General features: G+C 42.9%; 1 protein-coding gene across 4 annotated transcripts in view; it reads left to right on the top strand.

The window, feature by feature from the left end:
- Positions 1-18,474, top strand: part of PLEKHG1 (pleckstrin homology and RhoGEF domain containing G1) — a 222,393-nt gene that overhangs the window by 145,462 nt on the left and 58,457 nt on the right. For all 4 annotated transcript variants that reach the window (XM_061207734.1, XM_061207733.1, XM_061207736.1 and 1 more), the window contains one exon: positions 15,506-15,606. In XM_061207734.1, coding sequence (XP_061063717.1) covers positions 15,506-15,606 — 101 coding nt within the window. The remainder of the gene's footprint in view (positions 1-15,505; positions 15,607-18,474) is intronic.

Raw genomic sequence — 18,474 nt, 5'->3', positions numbered from 1 at the left:
TGAAGTATAGTTGGTTTACAATATTGTGTTTAGTTTTAGATGGACAGCAAAGTGATTCAGATATATAGATATTCTTTTTCAGATTCTTTTCCATTATAGGCTGTTACAAGATGTTGAATATAGTTCCCTGTGCTGTATAGTAGAAGCTTGTTGTTTATTTTATATATAATAGTGTGTATATGTTAATCCCAACCTCCTAATTGATCCCTCCACCCCGCCCACTGCACCCCCCAGCTCCCGCTTTCTCCTTTGGTAACTATAAGCTTGTTTCTATGTCTGTGAGTCTGTTTCTGTTTTGACTTTTTAAATGTTTTTCACTGTTGTAAAACATACATAACATAAAATTTACCATTTTCAAGTGTACAATTCAGTGGCAATAAGCACTGTGCAACCATCACCACTATCCATTTCTAGAACGTTCTTTACCATCCCAAACAGAAACTCTGCACCCATTAAACAATAACTCCCCATGCCCCCTTCCCCAGTCCCTGGCAATCTCCAGTCTACTTTCTGTCTGTGAATTTGCTAGAATCAAACAATAGTTGTCCTTCTGTGTCTGGCTTCTTTCACTTAGCATAATGTTTCCAAGGTTCATCCATGTTGTAGCATGTGTCAGAATTTCATTAATTATAATTAACTTTTAATACTTAGAGAAAATTCTTATACAATAACTCATCCCTTAACAAAAGTGAGGTGACCCTTTATAAAAAGTGAGACTCATCCTTACTCTGTAAGAAGGGGGTGGTATGAAAATAATAAAGGCATGATGAGAAATTACAAGCATCTGTCCAACCCAAAGCGAAATGGAATGCTTGTTCTGAATGTTTTTGTTTTGTTAAACTAATATAAAAGAGTCCCTAATGATTCTTGTGCTTGAATCATTGACACACACACACACGCACACACCCCAAAATACGTCACATAAAAACTAGAGAGAAGCTGCAGCCTAAGTCTCTGGTTTCAAATGGCAAAATCACATTGAGGCAAAATTATTCCTGTTTTCTCTGAATGCTGCTTAAAGGACTTGGGGTAGAGGGGGGTGCAGACGCGCTTGGAGGAGGCAGGGTGAGCCATTCCTTTAAACTGCGCTTTAAAAATTTTATTTTTTAAACATCTTTATTGGAGTGTAATTGCTTTACATTGGTGTGTTAGTTTCTGCTGTATAACAAAGTGAATCAGCTATACATATACAAAAATATATATTTTCTTCTGAAACAAGCCTTTTTTTCTCGTTGAACCAACAAGAAATGTTACAAGTGTCCCTTCAGTTTTATAATGGGGCTTAAAGTTAAGTTGTTAACCTTTAAGTGGGAGATGAGTCAGGAGAAGACGGCCACTCCCGCCACTGCAGCAGCCAACAGTCAACACGGAATGGCTGAAAAGACTGCTCTTCTGTCCTGTTTTCCCTAAAGCAGTGGATAAATCACTCAACCCCGGGGGCTGTTTATGGCCTTGTATATGGTGTTTCCAATGCAAATGCATGTAGAGAAAAGGGTGAGAGTTAATCTACTTTTGATTGGGGAAGCGTTTCTTTTCTTGTGCAAAGTCGGGAGTTAGGTGGGTGGAAAGAGAGTTAAAAAGGATCGCAGAGTTTAGGAACTTTTGTCATCTTTGAGAGGCTGTGTTGTTTAAAGGCTGTCCCTGAGACCAAGGGGAGGGGAGGGGAGGGAGCAAAAGAGGAACACTGGGTTGGGTTACGATTCAATACAACTTTTTTGCCACTTAGAGAGCTTGGGAGATCTGCCAGGGACTCTGTTAACCCTTGCCTTCCGGGCTCTGCTTCGCCCACTTAGCAGATGGATCAAGTTCACAGGAATTCACTCTGCAAACATTCAGTGCTGGGAGAGCTACAACAGAACCCCGGGTCATTGTGGACATCAGTTTTGTGGGAGAGAAGGAGCTACAAAAAATTTTTTAGAACACCAACACTGGATGTTGATTCCTCTGGCTTCCTTTATCATGGAATTGTAAATGCTCAGGGGAGCACCTGACCAGACTGGGTGGGAAGGATCAGAGAAAGATTCCTGGAAGAATCGTGAAGGAGGCGTTAGCCAGGTTAGGACAGTAGGAGGGACAGTCTTGGCATTAAGAATAGAATATGCAAAGACAGTGACCCATGAGAGAACAGGGGACATTCCCGAAGCTACAAGAAGCGAGTGCCTGTGTGCTGGGAGTGGTGATGGTGGAGAGGGAACAAGAAAGTGGTAAAAGATGAGCCTAGGCAGGGGTGCAAGCATTGAGGGCCCTCCCTCTGTGGGAAGTCATTGAAGGATTTTATGCAGGAGGCAGGACATCACATCTGAGCTCGAGAAAGATCACCCGGGATTCATTCTGAAAAGCTGGAGGGGGTGGGACCCACCATAGAGGGATTAGGTAGGATGTCCTCGCAGTAGTCCCCAGTGGAGACGAGCCAGGAGACCAAGGCAGCGGTGAGGGAGAGGAGGACTCAGTTTCACGAGCTACAGGTGGGAGAGGCAGGACTTCTCGTCCAGGTGGACAGAGCAGGGGAGAGGGCCGGGGTCTGGGAGACTTTCGAGTGTCATGGGGACTTTGAGTGCATGTGTCTCCCCAAACGGTGATCTTCACACTCTCTCCCGACAATGCCGCTCAAGGACTGAGCCTTCCTACGGCACTCTTACTACCCGTGGGCAGAGAAGGGTGGTGGGAGAGCTTTTTAGTATAATTTGTCAGTGTGCAGGTAGAGTTAACTTGCTTTTGAACCAAAAGAAATTCCAATCTGGCTATCTCCCCGTTCTACCGAGGAGGAACCTGGGACGCAGAAGGCCACACAGCAGCCGCTGCTACCAGCCAATGTGTGCTGGGCACCCGTGCCGGGCGCCTTAAATGAATGTTGTTGTTTAACCCCCAGAATAATGATCAGGTGGGTAGTTGTATTATCTCTACTTAACAGCTGAAGCAGTGAGTCTCAGCAAGGCCAGTAATCCACCGAAGGGCCGGCTCTCAGACCCAGGCTGCCTGCCTAGGCGGCTGGTGCATTTCCCACCACACAGCGTCTGGAGCCAGCGCTGGAGCCAGCGCTGGAGCCACGGCCTTCGGGAGGAATCTCTGTCCTGTCCCGAGTGCCGTGCTCTGTCCTCAGATAAATCTGCTGTCCTGGGAAAGCAGATCTGCAGCAGATGGAAACTTCATCGATTACAAGAAAAGGCATGTCATGTCCTTCTGTTGAGACTGTAAAACTACTGCTGTAGAAATTCATCCTACACAGTCTCTTGAAAAATCATTTATGGAAACCTCATCCTATGAGGTCGATCTCTCTCTCTCTCTCTCTCTCTCTCTCTCTCTCTCCCTCCCTCCCCTCCCTCCCTCCCTCCCTCCCTTCCTCTCTCTCTCTTTCAGTTCTAAGTAATAAGGTGCCCATGGACATTGTGCTTTTGATTTAAGAGAGGAGAAAAAATAGTTTTCCCAAAATCACACATTTTACTCCATGGGCCTTGGAATTGGAACCAGGCCTCCAATACAACAAAAGGAAATCTTTGAATTTACCCCATTCAAGAGACCCAGGGCTCTTCAAGAAAGTCAAGTTTCTGGGGAGTGTCCCATCATGCTGGCCCACCTGCACCCTATTTTACACTCCGCATAGCGCTTCTTCCCACTCCCCTGGAGGTTGCCAAGCCCATGGCTGTTTCTGTGTCAATAAATAACTTCTGGTTATGACTGTGCTGTAATGAGATCAACAGCAGTATAGCCAGAGAAGCAATAAGATATGTCCTTAGGGCTGCTCATTGTTTTCGATACAATGAACGGAACCATTTCCCCTATGCATTTCCATAGGGAAATGGATTACCTAATGCCGCCAGAGTATAATCACATTCATCCTCGTTGAAAAACTGCCCATAAAGAGATCGGTCCCTGTGTAGGTTCTTTATTTTAATATATCCAGCCTCATTGTATTGCAATTTTCAAGTAGAATAGCTTGACCTTGAGGGTCATCATCAATCTGTGTGACTCAGTAGATGGGAAGTCGAGTGTTGTCTTCCAGCATTTTCCTCTTTCTATTTAACGTTGTCCAGGTAGCCCCTGCCTTGGGGGCCTGGTTGAAACTTTTATATGTTTCAGAGTCCCAAGTAAATTAGCATAAGTTGCACCTACTGTATACAGACCAATTGCTATGAGAATTACCTATATCACAGTTCCTGTCTCAATAAGAGACTAGAAAGTATTCCAACTCATTAAATAAGTCATATAGTTAATTACTGTCCCATTCATCATTAGGTCAAGCATACACTAACTGGTCATGTGTATGTGGTAAAACTGACTGTATCTGTTTTAATGGGCCATTATTTGGTGTCCTTATTTCCAGATGTCTGATGCTCTAGAATTGAGAGTCCTCAGGTGAGGTATGGGTGGTTTTTGACTTGCAAACAGGAAATGTTTTGCTGAGAAATCCATGGCCACATTTTGATGTTTAGTGAAGGCCTTTAAGCCATCGGTGTACGAAGTGATGTGCAGAGTTCCGTGGAGGAGGTCAGAGCACCAAGAACAGAATTCCAGACTGACTGTCGTCAAAAGCATGTTACTGTAATAAGCTGACTACGGTACACGATCCCCTGTGACCCTTCCAGGGTCACTTACCCACAGTCGTAAGGAAGCTTTGCTGTACGAGTCCTGCACCTCTTTGTACATGTCATTTCCGTACACCACCCCTTTCCCCTGACAAAAGCTATGCTTTCAGAGCTGCTGTTTCTCTCTACATTGCTGATTGATCTTCATTTTATAGTGATTCCTGATTCTATAGCTTTTCAACTCTCTGCTTTCCAGGCTCTCCATTGTATACATTTTTTAATGAACTTAAAAGTAGCATGGTGCTAAAAGAACAGGAGAAATTCATTTGTAGTGTTTCTGCATGATTGGCTTTGTAAAGGAGTGTGTTCCTATGGGGAGAGCTACGAAGAGTCATGCAAATAAAGAGGGATGGAATGACCAACCTTGTGGGGACTGGCAAGGAAAGTGGGATGTTTTGAAGGAGTGGAGAACCATGCGCTAGTAAGAAGGAAGAGAACTTGTGAGCAGGATGGGAAAGCGTGAGCCAGTGTTGAAAGTAAAACGGCAGATGGCTGAGAGCTGGTGTGCTTGGCTGATGGAAGAGCAGGTCTGGGATGTGTGTTGATGAACACATGAAGAAAGTGGGTTCTTCCTGTGAATGGGCCGATATTAATTCAGATACAGTACGTGACAATCCTGGCACACGGCAGTCACCTAGTCAGTGAGAGTTGTGATTTTGGTAGGCGCCTAACTCATACCTAATAAAAACCACATTTAGTCCCAAAGTCAGCAGCAGACCTCTACTGTCTAAAGATACTGTATTAAGGACTAAAACCTTTGAAGCAGTGGTACAGGGTTTGGGGGGGCAAGCTATAGTCAGCTGGTCCTGGTTTGAATGCATGTAAGTCATGCACACCCTGTGTGACCTTGGGGAGCAATTGAACATTTCTAAGCTTCCAATAAAATGGGATTAACAATGGGACTCACCTCCTGGCATTGCAATGAAGATTAAATGAGATAATGCATATAAAGTAGTGAGCTCAGTACCTATCACCAAACCTTATAATAATAGTAATAACAATAATGATAATGATAATAATAGTAGTAGTAGTAAATAGCAGTGAGGAGGAGTTAAACCTCAGGTGATCTAATAATGTAAATTTATTTTACTGATCTTTTATTTTCTTTCCCATATACAAAAGCCCTTGGGCTTTATTTAATTTTTCATAATTACCGTGTTTCAAATTACACCAGCAGTGCCAAGATTGTAATTGAGATGAATCAGTTTCTTTCTTTTTTTTTTTTTAATATTTATTTATTTATTTGGCTGCCTCGGGTCTTAGTTATGGCACGTGGGATCTTCAGTTGCGACATGCGAACTCTTAGTTGCAGCATGTGGGATCTAGTTCCCTGACCAGGGATCGAATCTGGGCCCCCTGCATTGGGAGTGTGGAGTCTTAGCCACTGGACCACCAGGGAAGTCCCGAGATGAATCGGTTTCTTATTTTCAGTACTTAAAGATTTGCCAGGACATAATCCCTCTGCTACCTCATCAGCCTTTTCTTCATTTTTCCTCCTGAAGGATTATAGCCACATCTAATTGTATCTGTCTGCTTCCTTACCTGGCTCAGGACCTGGAGAGTAAAAAGGGAGTATATGCTAAGTAAAGTTAACCCAGTGAGGAGGAAAACATAACAAGAGTCAGAAAAAAGTAGGGTGACCAAAGGGCTCAAGGGAGTGGTTAATACACTTCCTTCCCTATCTTGTCAACGCCCGCTAGGACCCTGGTGCCATGCTTTACTGCAGGCAACCTGGAAAACTCTCTGGTTGCCCATTTTGAAGATTTTAAACATATTTTATATTTATTCACATTCAGTAAGCACATAGATTATCCCAGAAATGCTTTCCTCCTTTTTTGGTAGCTAGAAATGATGATCGGATTAAAGCGTACAGAGAAAAAAGTAATGGTAGGTTTCAAATAAGTATGGAAAGATATTTCAGTATACAGCAAGACCTCTTCACGGGTGTGTGTCCACCTCTCTTATTTTAAGAAGAACTTTTGCGTATGAGAACATTGTCGATGTAATTTGAAAACCCTAAGCACAATTTTTAAATAAATACTTAAATGAGCAATTTCACAAAGCAATAGAAAATTAAGGGTTTTTTGCTGTTCTTACAGAAGAGACCCCTGTAAGAACTTTTCTATTTGTTATAACTAAGGGTAATAGAAGAGATTCATTTCAGTGTTATATTTGTACCCAGCTTCTTAATTATTATAACATTTTTAGATTTATTTATGTATATCAAATTCTTCCTCCTGATATCACTATGAAGTAAAGACAATTGATTTTTATAATGGTTGTCAGAAGTGTAGTAAAAGATGGGCAACTAGTTGCTTTAAGGACTTTAATATATGAATGCTAGTCCTGTTTCTTAATATCTTGCTTATATCATGAGATTACTGTTAACTACCGGTTCATAAATATTTTCTGCTTTTAGTTTTAGGGGAAAACCAAACAAATATTCCCCGTTATTTGTTCTTTCTACTCAGTACTGCTGTTTTTAACAGAACTCCTGTCCCCCGCCCCCTCCCCAAGTTTCTCTTTCTGGGACGAACTACCCAACCCTCCCCCTTTGCAGGTCCAGCAGTCCCGTCTCCTCCCCAGAGGGCACCTCCTACCCCTCCTTCTTTCAGGAGGAAGAAGTGAAACAATAGAGGGAACTGAGCTGGCGCAAGTGTCATTTGTCACAGCTTAGCCAGAAGGCCGTTCTCAGCATTTTTTACTGATGTCTTAGGTACTGAAACTATTATAGAAGGTAAATGAGGCTGAAACCTCCCTGTTTTTTATTCTTCTTTTACTCAAATATCTCAGAGCATTAATACTGACTTCCATATATGGCCAATTAAGATCAGCCTCTATACTATCGGTTAGGAAAACTCTGAATAAGAACTCATATCATATCAGCAACAGAAGCTGCTTTCAACTTGAAGTTAATTTGGGTTTCATTCCTGCGCTTGCATGTGTGGGTCTCTCTCCTTTCTCTTTTTTCTTCCCTTTCACGCTTTCTTCCCTCTTTCTCTTCCTGCCTCATTTCTTTCCTCTTCTTTTTCTCTTCTCTTTTCCCCCTTCCCCCTTCTTTCCCTTGCCCTCCTGCCATCCCTGCAACAGTATTGGCAGAAAGATTCGTCCTGTTGATGCTATATTGTATTTTCAGCACAGTTCTCTGTGTTGGGGGTGGAGGGAGCTACGTTATATAGATTCAGGGACAACATTGTTCCCACAATAAGAGCTTTTGTTTCCAGCCTGATGGGGTGGCCAGAGACCCCCAGTCTCATTTCTTTGGCTATATCTTCCTCCCCCATGGATGTCAATAGAGGAAGAAAAGAGATTAACGTGAAGACTAGACTTCTGATGCTTTATGTGCAGGCTACAGCAGGAAATTTTAGTGTAAGCCCTGTTTCGTGGTTTATTTGGAAGAAAGATAAAAAGTTTCTTTCATTTGAAAATGGATTCTTCTATATTCTCACAGCCCTTTGTAAATAATTCTTATAACACTTAAATTGTTATCCTGTGATTTGTTTCTTTCTCCCTTACTGCCTTGTGAGCACCTAGAGGGTTAGGGGTCTTATCTTACTCATTTCTGAAAGCCCCTTCCCACAGTTCCCAGCACATAAGCCTGTGCCCACCCCCCCGCACCCACCGAAATCTTTATGGTAATAATGAGGTACATTATAATAAAGCTATTAAATGGGATACAATGTAGCCGTTACAACGAAAGAACTACGTTTACGTATAGGAGTTCTGTGTATTTACATACACTGAATGGAAAAACAAAGTTGTGAATCAAGCATAAAATCTCATGTTTTTTTTGTTTTGTTTTGTTTTGTTTTGTTTTGTTTTATGGCTGTGTTGGGTCTTCGTTTCTGTGCGAGGGCTTTCTCTAGTTGTGGCAAGCGGGGGCCACTCTTCATCGCGGTGCGCGGGCCTCTCACTATCGCGGCCTCTCTTGTTGCGGAGCACAGGCTCCAGACGCGCAGGCTCAGTAATTGTGGCTCACGGGCCCAGTTGCTCCGCGGCATGTGGGATCTTCCCAGACCAGGGCTCGAACCCGTGTCCCCTGCATTGGCAGGCAGATTCTCAACCACTGTGCCACCAGGGAAGCCCTAAAATCTCATGTTTTATAGATATAATTATGCCCCAGAACATGACCCAGAAGCACGCACACAGCATCTTTATTTTTTTTTTAATTTTTATTGGAGTATAGTTGCTTTACAATGTTGTGTTAGTTTCTGCTGTGCAGCAAAGTGAATCAGCTATACATATACGTATACCCACTCTTTTTTAGATTTCCTTCCCATTTAGGTCACCTCAGAGCACTCAGTAGAGTTCCCTGTGCTATACAGCAGGTTCTCGTTAGTTATCTATTTTATACATAGTAGTGTATATATGTCAATCCCAATCTCCCAATTCATCTCACCCCCTCTTCCCCCCTTGGTAACCATAAGTTTGTTCTCTACATCTGGCACACCGCATCTTTAACCAGAGTTGCCTCTGGAAAGTGACATCTGGGCAGAGAGGGCAGGCCCTTGAGAAGGAATAGGAAACTTTTAATTTCATATGCTCTGACTTGTTAGAATTTTGTTTTCTACAGCATCAAATGAAGCTGACCAGTGTCAGCTTGGCCAGATAGACAGTGCTCCCCACCCAGACTTCCCAAGAGAGGAGCTCATCTTCCTGTCCTCCACCTTTCGTCTCGTCCCTTCACCTTGGCTCTTACAGTCACCTTCTGTCTTCCTCTGTGTTCACCATTGCCAGTTATCCCCTCCAATCATTCCAGGCTTCCTCCCTCCATCTTCTTCTTCCCTACACCTCCCACCAACCTGTTCATGGATAGATGGATGCATGCATGCATGGATAGATGGATGGATGCATGGATGGATAGATGCATGGATGAATGGATACATGGATAGATGCATGCATGGATGGATAGATGCATGCATGCATGGATAGATGGATGGATGGATAGATGGATGGATGCATGGATGGATGGATACATGGATAGATGCATGGATAGATGCATGCATGGATGGATAGATGCATGGATGGATGGACAGATCAATCGATTGATCCTCCCTGATCCTACATCTCTTCCAGTTACTGCCCCACCACTCTCGTTCCTTTACATCCCAACGTCTCAAAATATATGCTCGTCTATTACCCCACTTCCAAATCAGTCTGCAGTTCTCTCTAGTCACTGGATTTGGGACTCCATTATCCCCTGGGTTTTCCTGAGACTGTTTCTGAACAAGGTGGGAAGCACACATCTGGCTCTGTGCTCCCACTCAGGGGTACGACCTCCCATCAGTGTGGGCCAGGGTTCTGTGCTGCCCGAGGCCTCGCGGCTCTCAATTTGCCTTGCTACTCTCCTCCACAAGGGACCTTTGGTGTTCTCACTGCAGCATGGGAGACTCTGGAGGTGCCATGACCTGCTGACACCCTCCGAGGTTGCAGTTTGCCAGCACTGAGATAGCCTGAAACCGCTTTCTCATGGCCAGGACTGGACGTGCCCCTGGGCCCTGAAGGTGGGAGGACATTTGGGCCCCATGCTTCTGTCACTGCTGCATAAGATGGGGCCCAAAGTTGCACAAAGAGCTCTCTCAACAGACCACTCAGTTTTTCTTCCCAAATCCTGTGCCCGGCAAACCCCTCCTTGGGGATGTCCTACAGTCCGCCTCATCTTCGCATGTCCAAGACCAAGGCGCTGTCTTTACCTGCAGACCACCACCCTCATCTCTTCAGTTCCCTCGGTAATGCAGAGGGAAGGTGCATGAGTGGGGATTCGGGCAGGGCCTTGTGATTGTGAACCCATCGTGTCCCTCGTGATGTTCCTGAAGGGCAGCATTTGTGCAGAAGGCAACAGCTGGAAAATAAAACTCGTATTTCTTCTGCAAGCTTCTCTAACAAGAGCAGGATGAGCAACCCTGGGCCACATGAAGACCTACCATGTAGATGAGCGAGGCCAAAACATATGCCTTGTCTCCTTTTTACCATGGATCCCCAGAGATGTCTTGAAGTGTTTGATGTGGGTGTGAGGCAGTCCAGTGCAGGTCTCAGTCAGCTGGAAAGGCCGAGAACTGCCCTGCCAAGGCCTCTGCGGGTTAGCTTTCCCTCACCAGCCACCTGGGAAAGAAACTCGGAAGGATGAAAGCTGGTGGAGACTTCTCCCTGGAGGGAGCGCCCAGCTCTCTCCAAGCTGCAGCCAACGGGACAAGGAGACGAGGGGCTGGCAGTGTCCTTGCCGGGAGCCAGGAGAGCAGCACCCCCTCCTCAGAGCTGAAGGTGAGAGAAGAGACTCCCTTCTCCTGAAAGCTGTCTGCCTTGACTGGCTCCTTTCTCTCGGTCTCTGCATCTAATTAAATACAGCTCCTCTCTGTGGAACTTGTGGAGGACTGGCTCCAATCTTACCTGTGCTGCTGTCCGGGTCTAACTGGCCTCCGAACTGGCAGTTTTATAGCTAATGTTCTATTTTCTGATGCTGGGATGATCTTTGGTCTCATGGCATCTGTCAGTGGTTGCCTCCACCTAAGAGCACGGAAGGTTCTCCATGATCAAGCCTCTCCTGACTGTAGCCTCTCTCACTTCGCAGCCCCACTCCAGCGTCTGTGTACATGCGCATGTCCTGCTTCCTCAGCCCATCTCAGCTCCTTTTATTTTATATTTTGTTTTATTTTATTGGCCATGCCATGTGGCATGTGAGATCTTAGTTCCCCGACCAGGGATCGAACCCAAGCCCCCTGCACTGGAAGCGTGGAGTCTTAACCACTGGACCGCCAGGGAAGCCCCTCGGCTCCTTTTAGTGTCCTGACTGCACCCTGCATTTCGTTACCATGTGCCCCTTTACTCTTTTCAATCTTCCTGGGTGTTGTGTCTCCTTCTAGTTTCTCTCTATTCTAACTCCTGGTCATCCTTAAAGATTCAACTCCACCATCACCTTCTCTAGAAGACTTCTCCCTGACCTGGAATTGCCCACTTCCTCCTCTGCCTTCTTCTCCCATGTGCTGAATATTTATCAGTCATGCTGCCTAAACACTGTATTGTACTTAGTTGTTTATACTTGTCTTTCAACTACACAGGGAACTCCTTGGGGGAAGGGATCATGTTTTATTCATTTTATTTAATTCCTAGCTTGTAAAACAGAACTTGGCATGCATTCTTATGACCTCAAAAAGAGGGGGGAAGGAGGGTTTGTATGAATAAATGTGAATGTGCTTTTTAAACTGTAAATTGACACACAAATGTAAGTTATTGTAGTATCAACAGCATCCCAATGTAATACATGAAATTTGGAGACAGGTTTTATATAAACAAATGATTACTCTCTAGTAAAGGTGGACGAGTTGGAGAAACCAAAGAAGATGCATCCTCCAAAATAAAGACCAAAAATCTTACACAGGAGTTATAACAAAGGGCTTAGAATTTGGAAGTGCTAACACAAAAACTAGACCAAAAAGAGGAAGCCAAAGAGATAGAATTTTGAAACCTGAGCAAGAGGCCTTATGAACAGAACATTTTCTTCATTTTGTTTCTACAACGTATCTTCAAGAAAGAGACAGAGTAGAAAAAATATTAAGTACCGATCTAAATAAATCTTTTCTCTTCTTGTGGTTTATCTTCATTTTCATATTAAACAGATTACAATTTTAAACGTTATTTTAGAGGGAAAAAGGGAGACAGGCACGGGGGTATTAGCTTAATTCTTTCAGGGCATCTTAAAGAAATAAAGCGAGCTACCAAGGACATCGAGTTTGAATTCTGTCCCAGTTCTGGAAGCATCCTTTCTCCAGCATCTCTGCTGGACTGTTGTCTAGACCAGACCTTCTGAAACTATCTGTGGTGAGGAACAAGCGTGCGTGTGTGTGTGTTTTCCTATCAGCCACACACTGACAGTTTTGTAAAACACCACAAAAAATGAATTACTAGAAAAACAAAATAGAAGATATCAGACATGCAAAATACAAGCCCAAATTTATCATTAGATTCAACAAATATCATTCTGTCAAAATGCTATAAAAGTTTCTACATGCTTTCTCTCAAGTTCTGCACTTATCTATCTTGTAGATCAGTAACAGTTTGCAAACTGGCAGTCCATTTATCACACTTCAAATAGCACCGAGTTCAACTTTACTTGGATATATTCAATAACAGACATCACAGGAATGAAAAAGTTATTGAGAAGAGGGTACACGTGTACAAATCTTACAATGGTGGAGCTGTTGATTTGAAAAGAAATACTTTAGGTAAAATTTATAGTAGTATAATGAAAATTTTTTCGAATGGTGTAAAGCTGTTTTTTGTATCTCCTCCCTACCCTCCTCAAAATTGAGTGAATTCTTTGATCCTCTTGGAGAATAATTGTTTTTGGCGCAAAAGTTTTAAATTTATGTTTCATTGTTAACTGTAGGGTAACCATAGGTGCTGACATCAAGCCAATAAAATTAAAAAGCAGCACGACAGGCTCTAATAAATTTCATTGGTGTCTTTACTCTGTCATTTGAGCACAGAATTAACTATTATTATCACTGAGCTTCAAACCTCTCATTTTGGCTTCAGATAATTACAGCTGCTAATGCAGTGCATGCTACAGTAGTTTTCAGTAACTGGTTTAGGGTTAAAGTATCATATTTAAAAGACTTAATTATGATCAGTGGGGAAACACGTTGTGGCCATATGGCTTTGATCTGTTTTCTAGAGTGGCCTGCAAAAATCTGGACTCCTAACGATCTATTTTCTCAACGATTTCAGTAAACAAGCAGCGTTTAAAATCTAGTTCCTCTACCACGGACTCTGGGGTTTTGAAACTCTTTCATTTGGAGATGGGCCATCCTCTGTTGGAAGTGGGCCATGGTTCTTTGTCTCTCACCCCAGATGAAATTCTTCAACCCCCTTAACTCAGTCTTTCCCTGACATGAAGAATTTAGTATCAGGTTTCTGCAAAATGAACCAGCTTTGTACTTGAAGTGAGAAAAAGGATTCTTCCTTTTCTCCTTAAACTCCATTGCAGCTGGCCAGGTGAATCTGGAATATATGCGTCATCTACGTCCCAATCTTCACGCTGCTGTTCGGTGTGGATCACGCCTGCCAATATCCTTCTGTTTCACTTTTCAATTTCGTATTCGTCTATAACCTTTGTTTTACCTTCTTAATTTTGCATATGACGTGTCCTTTTGAAATGTTGATCAAAGTATTAAACAACTATCAAATATAAGCATTCAATGCAGTTAAATATTAGCCCATCTCTTTGTGCAATGTGTAATTTTATGAAACTATCAAGGAATACATTTTTTTTTTTGAGGAAGCCTAAGTTAGATTTATACTTGTTCAAAATGCACTCTTACTTCAATTCTAGCCTTCTTGAGCATTTCTTATTTGGGCGTTATCTCTATAGCCTATACAGATACTTAAGTTCCTTATGACTGTTCCACTCATAGAAGTAAGGAGGCTGGGTCTTGCTCTTGTGGGTTTTTAATGGCAATGACACTTAAACCTTGGGAGTCTAATTTCTTATTGAGATGACCACTTTCTGAAGAAGAAAAGATGTTACCACCAACCTTGTTAAAACACAAAAAGGCTTATGAACATCGGTTCCTGCATGACCGTGATTTTAGCAATAAAGAACCAGAATGGTAAGCTATATGATGCAGTTTGTGAACCATGCCACGGAGACAGTTCCTGACGAAGCCCGGCCTGTTTTTCATTTGAGGAACATGGAGGGCATGAGAGGGTGGCTGTGGCTTATTAAAAGACAAAAGCAACAATTATCTGATGGTTCTTACATTTCAGCTTCTCCTTTCACTAGTTGCGCTTAAACGGTATTGTGTTTGCGATTGGCCATCGGAATGTGGTTGAGTGCTGGGATTTTCACGGTCTGGCTGACTTTTCCCAGGGTGACTTCCCCAATGCTGCAGAACTCTGGGTGACGTTTGGTGGAGAGCCATACTGCATTGTTCAGCCCAGGGTGGGGAACTGTATTTATTTTTGATTTTACGTTATTTCAGCTGTTTTCACTTTTTTCTTTATTGTTTTCTTGCCTCCTACAGAGTTCTCTTTTCAAGCCTGGCTGGGGGAAGGGGGACACTCAGTTATGGACTCAGCACACAGCGTGGAGAGCAGATTTCCCCTCTCTCAGCAGTTCAAATAGCTTCTAAGCCACGTCCATTTAACCCACTGTGGGTCTGAGCCCACGTTAGCTCCGTGGGGAGCTGTTTCCATGTTAAAATATATAAAATCCTTTCAAGCTGTCTGTGGCTCCTTAACATGGCCTATTGGATAGCATAAGTGAGTGACATGCTTATTTTATTTTAAAAAGTTTTTTTTAATAATCTGGTATTTGAGGATAAATTTAATTCTAGACTTTAGCAACTGATAGCTTTCTGACTTAAAAGGTTATGTTTAAAACAACTGTATCACATTTCAGAATTATTATTATTATTTTTTTTTTGCTATACCACATGGCTTGTAGGATTTTAGTTCCATGACCAGGGATTGAACCCGGGCCATGGCAGTGAAAGTGCTGAGTCCTAACCACTGGACCGCCAGAATTTCAGAATTTTTACTTCTGGTTTCCCACTGTATGAATTTTAAAGTATTGTTTTATCACATAAATCAGTCAAGGAGACAGCAGGCAATGTTGTATGCCAAAACTCTGACTCTATCAGTAACCGTGGTCATTATATTATCCATCTAGGGAAGCACTAATACATTTTGGGCGTAGGTATGTCACTGTACATACACTCTTTCTCCTTGCTCAAACTCCCTGTTCTACAAGTAGGGAAGTATTTCATTACTAATAAAAGAGAGATTCTGCCTTCTCATGGTAGAGTTAATGAGCACATTAGTATAATAATTACTTGAAACAGATATGAAAGATTCCTCATGCATAACTAAAGATGACTTGAAAAAGGACAGGAGTGTTTAAGACATTCTTCTCATTGATTTCACAGGATTACCTTGACTGCATCAGGGACCAAACGAAACTTCCTCTGGGGGCAGAAGAAAGATCAGCCCTTTTTGGAAACATACAGGATATCTACCACTTTAATAGGTAAGCTAATACTCAAAAGATTGTTCTCACATAAGAACATTATGAATTTTTCTCAAATGAATGTGGCCTAAGAAAACTTACTTGAAATCCCTGATTTGACTTCATAGATTTTTGTGGCCTATCATGCTGTGAAATCTTCTACCTGGAAACATCCTTGTTTGTATATGAGTCTCACATTTATTCAAAATCCCATCCCGCTCCATCCTCCTGGCTCAGAGAAGAGACCTATTCACCCTGACAGAGCAGAGGCATCTTTCTTCCACAGTAGAACGTGAACAGGGCATCCAAAAATATGTGCTGGCTTGGTCTCCAGCAACCCCACCTCCGCTGGACTTTCTAAAAATGTTCTTCTGCCTAGGGAGTGGGCAAGAGGGAGTAAACACACAATAAATACTTTAATCATAACAGATATTAATTCAGATTAATTAATAGTTAAAATTTACAATGCTTAATTTAATTCAAACATGTATTGAGTACCTGCTGTGTAGCAGGCAGTGGGCTTAGAAAAGTATCGTAGTAAACAAGGCATACAGGGAGCTGAAGGGGATAGGGCAGGCAAATCAGTTCTTATAATGTATTGTGGTACTTCTTGGAAGACCAGGTAGTAGGCAGGTAAAGAGCATAGACTGGTTTCCAACATCTCTGGGTTTGCATGCCAACTGAGCCATGTGTATATTCTTTGGGGAATTTTAAACAGAATACAGAAGGTCCCCGACTTACGATGGTTCACCTCATGATTTGACTGTACGATGGTGTGAAAGCAAGACGTGTTCAGTAGAAACTGTACTTCAAATGTTGAATTTTGATTTTTTCCCGGGCAGTGAGCCGCAGCTCCCAGTCAGGCACGCCGTCACGAGGGTAAACAACCAATACACTTACAACCATTTTGTTTTTTACTTTCAATACAGTATTCAATAAATTCCATGAGATCTTCAGCACTTTAGTATAAAAGAGGCTTTGTGTTCAATGATTCTGCCCAACTGTAGGCTAATGTAAGTGTTCTGAACACATTTAAGGTAGGCAAAGCTCAGCTTTTGTGTTTGGTAGGTTAAGTGTATTTTAATGCATTTCCAAGTTATGACATTTTCAACTTACAGTGGGTTTATTGGGACATAACCCCATCATAATTGGAGAAAGATCTATAGAATGTACTGGGGAAAGATCTGTAGAATGTACCTAACTCCCTCATTTCAAGTCTTTGCTCAAAACTTCCTTTCTCAATGATGTTAACCCGGCACCCAAGCACATACCTTACCTGCTTACTTTTTCTTTTTCTCCTGGTATTTAGCAATTTCTACCATACTCTGTGATTGACTTTTATGTCTGTTGTTTCCTTCCTCCCCACCCCCACTCACAGAACACTCCCTGAGGGCAGAGATCTGCCAGTTTTGCTGCTACCCAAGTGCCTTAAGCAGAGTCTGGCTTGTGGGACCCTCCAAACTTTTGTGGAATAAAGGAACAAATGGAAACAATAGGAATATCTACCTCACGTGGTTGTTGTGAAGCTTCAGTGAGCTGATGTACTTCGTGTGCCTCACTCAATGCCAGCACAGAGTAGACAGCACAATATTAACCAGTGATGATGACATTGATTTTATTATAGTAAAATCCCCTTATAAAGTCCTACAGTGCCCTATCATTGGGTGACTCAACCATAGTGCAAATTATAAATCCTCCCCCTCTTTGCTCACTGAAGCTGGTGTATGTGAGCTCCTTGAGGGTAGGATCCACATCTCCTTTGCCATCCCTAACATCCATGTGGATCCCTAACACCTAGCCCAAGCCTGGCCTCTGGGAGACATGTTTGAATTACATCAACTCGTCCCTTAATTTTGAAAGCCTGGGATATGGAAAAGGCCAGTGTTGTAACATCTCTTTTCATTTGACTCAGTAAACTTTGGAAACCAATTTGCATGTTCCAAGATAGTGGTTCTCAACCCAGGCTGCACACTGGAATCATCTGGGAAGGATTGTGTGTGTGTGTGTGTGTGTGTGTGTGTGTGTGTGTGTGGTGTTTTTTTTTGTTTTTAATATGATGACTCCTACTCCTAGAAGTTCTTATTAGAACTTCTAAATCTAGGGTGGGACCACGGCATCAGGATTTTGTAAAAGGTCCTCAGATGTTTGTAATGTGCAGCCATGGTTGAGAAACACTGTCTAGATAATAAACACAATAATAAGAAAATGGAGAAAGGGCATTAAAAAACTGAAATAGGGGGAATTCCCTGGCGGTCCAGTGGTTAGGACTCCGCACCCTCACTGCCAAGGGCCCGGCTTTGATCCCTGGTAGGGGAACTAAGACCCCACAAGCGAGGTGGTGCAGCCAAAAAACAAAAAAATTGAATTTGGGGAATTTAGAGTCTGTGTATCCATTAGTAACATGCTGGTATTAGAGCAGGCTTCCATTTAGCAGTCGCTGAGGTTGAAAATCCAGGAGCCCCTGAGTGGCTTCTCAGCCCAGATCCCACCAATGACACAGTAACCCGGGAAGAGGAACAAGGCCTAGATGCTGGGAGGCCCTGGTGTAAGCCTTCTGGTGGTTTGGCTGTAAGTTGACTGTAATGACTGCTTATCTAGGGCTTGCTTCTTGCCCGAGGCCATGGAGCTTTATGTGCATTATCACTTTATGCAAGTCTGGGCTTCTCTGACTGCAAACCCCAGGCATCAAGTGGCATGCCCTCCTGCCAGAGTAGAGCCCTGCTTTTCAGGTCTTGGTTTATGGCATAGTCCAGGAAAGGGTTTCTACTCCCCGGCATTTACACCTTCATGTGTTTCCTAATTTAAAGGAAGATAAGACTGAAGTAGCCCCCGATGTCAACCAAAAGGGACCTTGGCTGCAAAAGCTGGAAGACTGAGAAGATCTTTATA

The sequence above is a fragment of the Eubalaena glacialis genome, chromosome 12 (assembly GCF_028564815.1).
Source record: "Eubalaena glacialis isolate mEubGla1 chromosome 12, mEubGla1.1.hap2.+ XY, whole genome shotgun sequence".
NCBI lineage: Eukaryota > Metazoa > Chordata > Mammalia > Artiodactyla > Balaenidae > Eubalaena > Eubalaena glacialis.
The sequence above is the reverse complement of the archived record's forward strand: the minus strand, read 5'-3'. Positions and strand labels throughout refer to the sequence as shown.